This window comes from Myodes glareolus, chromosome 6 (genome assembly GCF_982192425.1).
Source record: "Myodes glareolus chromosome 6, mMyoGla1.1, whole genome shotgun sequence".
Lineage (NCBI taxonomy): Eukaryota > Metazoa > Chordata > Mammalia > Rodentia > Cricetidae > Myodes > Myodes glareolus.
The window spans coordinates 96,976,537-96,983,429 of record NC_142031.1 but is presented as its reverse complement, the minus strand read 5'-3'; the positions used below and the strand labels follow the sequence as shown (position 1 = coordinate 96,983,429).

The 6,893-nt window shown below is 48.0% G+C and overlaps 1 protein-coding gene across 5 annotated transcripts in view; it reads right to left on the bottom strand.

The window, feature by feature from the left end:
* Positions 1-6,227: 6,227 nt before the first annotated feature.
* Capn13 (calpain 13) overlaps positions 6,228-6,893 on the bottom strand; it is an 89,776-nt gene continuing 89,110 nt past the window's right edge. For 4 of the 5 annotated variants that reach the window (XM_085691252.2, XM_085691254.2, XM_085691251.2 and 1 more), the window contains one exon: positions 6,228-6,677. In XM_085691252.2, coding sequence (XP_085547378.2) covers positions 6,534-6,677 — 144 coding nt within the window. In that variant the 3' untranslated portion in view covers positions 6,228-6,533. The remainder of the gene's footprint in view (positions 6,678-6,893) is intronic. The other variant, XM_048416293.3, reaches the window with a different exon arrangement.

Genomic DNA, 6,893 nt, shown 5'->3' with positions numbered 1-6,893 from the left:
CCGTGCTCCACCATTTCAGCTCGCAAACATGTGTCTTTAGTTAATAATTGTGGTATAAGTCCATGAAGAGAACTTAGGGATCAGAAAATACAGCATGGTTCTTATTACTCCACAGGTGTGTTCAGCAACATGCAGCCCTCATCCCTGAGCAAGATGCTCTCCCTCGGAGGTACCTCCCATCTAGAAAGTATACCAGTTCTCTTGTTTACCAGTCCGACAAAGAACAATCCGTTTTGCTTCCATTAGGGTTGTTACAACTTCATCATTCATAAAGCAACCACAGCCCCTGCTGGATTCCCACTGCAGATACCAGCCATGGCTACCAGTCTTCCCACAAGGTGCCTGCCATCTCCCCCTCCTAGAACCCAACGGGTAATGCTTTACTTGCTTCTTCCTGCCCACTGGGGAGTGATGATCTTTCTCCGGGGTGCAGCAGTGACTTGGGGGTGGGGTTAAATGTTGATCCCAGGCTTCCATCAGCACCCCGGGTCTATCTAGAACAGGCCTAGGACACTCTCCACAAAACTCCCCAGTGACTCTGGTTTGAGTGTCAGTGCACCCTCAGGATGGCTGCCTCATGGTCTTTCTCTCCAAAGAGAGTCAAGTTCGGGCTGGGAGAATTGGGAAGGGAGGAATGAAGTCTTTCTCATTGGTTGATCCAATTTTAAAAACATTACTGCCCCAAATTCTTTATAGGCAGAGGCACTGCTGGCTGGGTGTGGCAATGCACACTCCAGATCTGCACATATATCAGTTTGAACACCAGTTCAGCAGATGTACACTCACATCAAGTTCTTTCTCTTAGTTTTTAGTGTTTTTCCAATGCTAGAATGGTTTGAAATAGCTAGTTTAAAGATTTACAAATGAAGTCATGCTAAATTCACGAGAGACATACAAAACACAGGGCCTAGCATTGCCTCTCAACTCAAAAATCTGTCCTATGATGCCAGACTTTGACACACCTGTGTACATGTCTCCTTTCCCCACTCATGAAATGTCCATTTTCACTACTAGAGGGAGCCAGTGAGACATTGAAAGGCTTAGCATAATAACCATCAGCTCATGGGAGTATCAGGTCCCAGCTCGAGTGAGTGTCTCCAGTACACATCAGAGAGCCTCCCCGGCTCCAACTTCATTCCTTTGAAGAAGTCAACTGCATTTTATTTTGGTAATTGTATGGGCCATGAATTAGATTCCCCTCATTCAAGTTGCTGGTGTGACTTTTGTTCCCAACAGGGACTCTGACAAATGCACAGCAGGTGTTTTGAAACGGCAGTACTGGTTCTCACCTTTAGAAGGTGATTTCATGACAGAAAGTGACCACACACTGCCAGAAGCTATGGAAACTCTAGAATTTGTATCCTCAACCAGAGCCTCAACCCACTTCTTTCTGGGGGGACTCTTAGGGGTTCCTTCTATGCAGGAACTACTCTGTGGTAGTCTAGGGGTAGACTTTTCCCAGTTGTGTCTGTTGATTTCTCACTGCAGCATCTGGTATGGAGGGAAGCCTTGCCATGCAATATCTTTCACTTAATTACCTGGCTCTATGATTCTATTGCACAGCCATATGAAGGTGGGTATGGAGAGATATGATGATATAGGTGAAATCCAGGGTTCCCATACTGGATTTCGGGTCACTCCTAACTGGTAAGAACTCTGTTTTATACACATTGGAGAATCTTGGGGAACAAGGGGAGGATTTAGGGGCCATGCCAAACTAATCGAAGAAACTGATTAAACCCATACTGAGGCACAGTTTCAAGACCTAGCTTACCTTAGCTCCACAGTGCCCACACTGTTGGGTTCAGCCATGCTGGGACTGGACTTCTAGCAGCTTCTTTACTTGCTGGACAGAGCAGTGGGGCTGGAGAGTAATTAGTAGAGGCAGCCACTAGGTGTCACTGTCTCGCCAGCATCTGTCCAGGAAGCTAAGCTGGCCGATGGCCAGCTCCAGGTAGCTGGAAGGGGTTTGTCATTTTTATGTTCATGAACATCCAAGACAGAAACACATCTGCCCCCACACTGTGGGGAAAGAACACTGTCTTGCTGTCCCGGACAGTGTTAGTCTCTGGCTGTTGCGGTGCCAGGGGTCTTTTTTATGGCTTCCCGGCTGCCCTCAATGTGGATTAGACTATTAGGAACTGGCTCCTTAATATTGTTGTATGGAAAAGACCTTAGAGATCTTAAAGTCAGAGTTGTAATTTTTGAAGAGGCCCAGAAAGAGAAAGCTGATCCTCTAAGACATACAGTTGAATAGGGAAAGAGTAAACCTGAGCCTTTGGCCAGGAGGTTCAAGGCTCTGTCTACTCCACCGTGTTCCCTGTTTCACACTCTGCTCCATCAACTGTGCTCTTACCGTCCAATGAGCAATTGTTGTATGCTGTGTTCTTTGTAACTGGACAGAACTGGACACGTGTATAGATGTAAGATGCCCTGGCATGTGATCGACATACAGTGCATGTATGAGGGGGCACCACGGCTAGGCAGCAGGTCATTGCCCCTCTCTTTGGCCAAGGGTGCTTTGCCAAGACCACCCACTCTTTCTGAAAAAAAAAAAAAGACAGAGGGTCCAAAGATGATGCGGCAGTTTCACAGACAATCCCATACCAAATGGAAGTGGTATATACATGTTCAGGCACAAGCAAGTCACATGAAGACATTGTCCAAATGCCAGTGTTTCCCACTCCTGTTACAATGCCTTCTGCTCTAAATCATGCATCTGTAGCTTCATGGGGTGTTTCCTACCTTTCTCAGGTCAGTTGCCTGAGAAAGAGAAGACCGGGGCCTGGCTTACTGATGGTTCTGCACACTATGCAGGCACCACCCAGAAGAGGACAGCTGCAGCATTACCACCCCTCTCTGGGAAAACTCTGAAAGGTGCTATTAAAGGGCATCTTCACAATGGGCAGAACTTTAGGAAGGTAGAAGAGTGGAAGCTGCAACTGTGACCACCAGGGGGCAATATTTCATCATGTTCTGCTTGATCAAGGACAGGTTTCCCAACACTGAAGACTCTAAGGGACCAGAGTGTTTGGGATAGTGTTCTGGGTGAAGAAAATAAAAAGGTCTATCAGTCTGGACTTGAAATCTGCCTCTCAAAGATATCAACCCGCCTGTCTCACCTTAATGGAGTTAGTACGTCTGCAAAACCAAAGAAGCGACTGTGTGTTCATCTACCTTGCATGGAGTCGTTCCGTGATCCAGAGTTACTCAGGCTTGTACTCTGAGAACGTTTTGTGGTCTCAGATGGAGGGATATAGAGTTCCATGTATGCAGGCTACCCAAGTCTCAGGAGAGCAACCCAATGTGTCCAAATACATTTGTAGATGACGACCATATGTCACGGTGTTAAAAGGTCGGACACTGCTGCCCGAGGTTAGAGTTACTCCCGTCCGTGCACCCCCAAGCCAGTCTTCCTTTTCCTCCTCTGCCTTCTACCCCACTGCCCGTTCTGCACCCGTCCTTTCTGATGCGGCCAGGCCTGCTCTGCGGCAGCTGTGAGCCACCATTGCACTCCTTATTGACCATTCTGCTGGGATATTAAGCACTTTGGGCTTGGCTGGGGGACCATTAATCAACAACCTTGTCAGAGTGATGGATTCTGTTAGAATATTGCTTAATTAGCTTGTTTAGGGCAAGAAAATCAACCAGGACATTAGTTCTCTGCAAGCCAGAAGGAAAGGGGAAAGTGAGTTGCGGTGTTAGGGACCCTGGCACTTTCTGGGGTAGCAGCCTGTGTCTTGAGCAGGGTGGGGGTGGGGTCTCTGATCAGAGCGAACCTTATGCTTGAATTCACCGGACGTTTCTGCCCCCTTTGGCTCCTACAGCTGGGAGAGACACCCCATTCAGTGGTACTGAAGAGCAGGGGCTCTGATGTGTCATTCAAGGGCCACATCCATTCCCCGGGAGCTTTGAAAATTCAGATTCCCAGGCCTGGGTTAGAATTTTCTCGATCAGAATCTTTGTTTTGTGTTGAAGACGAGTTATTCCAGATTGATTTTGTTCACAGTACTTTGCAGAAGCCTTGGCTTTGAAGGTTGGAGAGTTAAGTCTGGTGAGTGGGTGACAAGCAGGTCCACATTTCTTTTTCACACGGGTGGGGGAGGGCTTTACCTGCAGGGTGCCTACAGCTTTCATGCATGCCCATCTCCCTCCCCCACACTCCTCTTTGGTTTGCACTCTGTCCGATTTCTTCTAGCATTGCTTATATTGCTCCTGCCTTGCTTCTTTGGCTTGACTACTATTTTTTTTTTCTCGAGTCTCCCTTCTAGGTCTTTCCACCCTTTGTTTCTCCTTCTTTCTCTCCATCTTCCCTTCCACCTGTGCAGGTGACTATCTCTTGGCACCAGGCACATTTTGTACTCTTGTCTGTAGTCCTTGCCAGCTAGAAGGGGCTGGAAGCCTGAAATTGACTTTGCAGAGAGTTCCAGATACATTTGCAGGCCCGCTGTCGAGATGCACTTGTGCGCGGTGTTTGGAAGGCAGAAGAGGGAGTCACATTACCCAGGGAAGCTGAGCTACAGAAAGCAGCGGAAACTGTATACTCAGTGACTTTGTTTATTTTGGGGGATGGGGAGAGGGACTCCTTCAGTTTTGCTTCTCCCTAAAGCAGAAATGAAGCCGAACTTTGTTCTCATTGCCTCCAGGTCCATGGACGATAGAGGCAGAGGCTTTGTCACCAGGGCACTGTGACAATCTGGCTGTGATTAGATGGGACACACGGGACTGTGAGCACCTGAAGCTCCTGCTGCCTCATACTGTCCTTGCATCAGGACTTTCTTGACCTTTGCTGAGGGACACAAAGAACCCTGAGAAGGTACAGTAGCAATACACTCGAGCTGGCCTGTTCTCTGCTGGGGGACTGGGGTAAAGGATCGTCCAACTCCAGGCAGGAAGAGTCTATATGTCCTGTTGGCCACTGTAGCCCCACTGAGTCCTCTGGAACTCTATATGGCTCTGTGTGTCAACATTTCAATCAACTGACCAAATAACCTCTCCCCGTATATCTTGCTACTTTAATGAGAAAATTAAGGCCTGGCTCCCAGGCAGAGCCTCAAGGGGAGGAACCTGGCCTGAAAGGTTGTGGACACCAGTCTAGTCACTGCAAAAGAGGCTCGGTCAACCCCCTGGGCTGTCACTGTTGACCCAATGGCTGTAAAATGAACTGCTCTTTCTTGGTTCCTCAAACCCAAACAGACTCAGAAGGTGCACAGGGCAACATGTGGCTGAGGCAGCCAAGAGGGCAGGTGTGCTGGAATGTATACATATTTAAAAGAAGGTCACATGCTTCAGTCTTCTGGGATTTTCCCCTGTGGCAGAGCTTAAGTTGACCCCCGGCCTGATATTTTTTCATGTTAAAGATCTTATGGAACAGGGAAATTCAGCCTATTCGCTATTTCATTCTAAATTCCATGCAGGAGGCACGAAATGACCAAGAACACCCAGCAATGCATACATCGGTGGCCTGTGTTATTTATGTCCTGGATGAGGTCACTTCCAAACGGTGACCTTGTTCTTGGCATGAGTGTGTGTGTGACAGAGCAGTCCTGCCCACGCCATCTGTTTTCTAATGGGGTCTTTTTACAAAGTCACACTCGGGAAGGTTTTCATCTCCCTGTCCTTTCCACACACAAGTGCTGTTCCTATTGCCTTTAAACACAATGTCTCCCTGAAGCCCATGTGTTGAATGAATATGCCTTCTCCAGCAGGTGGCGCTGTTCTTGGGTTGTGGGACCCTCACGTGGTGGGGATGTACCTGATAGGTGGGTTTCAAAGTTTATATAGCCTGGCTCTAGGTTCTGGTCTTACTATTTCTGCTTCCTAGTCCACTATGGGGTGAGGAACCTGTGTCCCATGCTCCAATCACTGTGAACACTGCTGTCCCCTTTTCACCACAGTAGACTAAAATCTCATGACACACTACGCCAAAATAAATCTGTCTTCCCTGAGTTGTTGTATCAGGTATTCTGCCACACAGACGAGGAAAATAACCAATACCACCCCGCACTGGGGGATGCTTCCAGAGTTGAGCTTTTAGCCAGCATATACTCCAGAGTATGGTCTGGCCTGATTATTTTCCGAAATGACCATGATCAAAATGACCCTTCTGAGAAACCCAAGGACCACACAATGAACGAGGAGGAAGGCGCCTCCTTCACTGGCTGGACTGCCCTTTCCCCAGCTGTACTTTTAAAACCAGACCTACGATTCTACTTTCACACCAACAATCCCTTGTGGGAATACATTTTATTTCGCCATTTAGCTGTGAAATAAGTAACATATAGGTATAAAAAATGTGATTCCTGGAGAACGACACTGAACAGACCATTCCTGGGTCACCAGCGCCATCAGTCTGTTTTTTTTTTTTCTCCAAGACATGGATCCGGAGAGATGGTGGGAAGTGATCGGAGTGGATTATAAGCTTCTTCTTCCTTTATCACAGCGGACACGTCCTGCTTCGTTTTCCCGGAAGTGGCTACTGACGTCTGAAAGTGCTCGATGATCTAGTGGCCTGGGGTTTATCAGAGCCTGACTCAGCTAGGTACTCGGCCCAGTCTCTTGCAAAACATCCATGACTCCATTTCAAATGCCAGGTTTAACTGCAGACCCACCACAGGGGTTGGCACCGCTCCATGGAGGAGGAAGTCAGTTCCTTGAGTGGCCACCGGGAGCTTGTCCTAGAGAAAGACATGGACACTTAGAGGCAAAAGGTCCAAGGGGAACAAAGAAATTGTTCCTTTCGTCAAGTAACCTTGGAGGTCTCGCCCCATTCTTTGGACCAGTGTAGCAAAGCAAGCCTGGGCGTTTCCCGCGAGAGTGACTGGCTCCCTCACATGGTCCCCCCAACAGATGGGACGCTCTTCTCTTTAAAACCCCAGAAGCCACTTTTCATC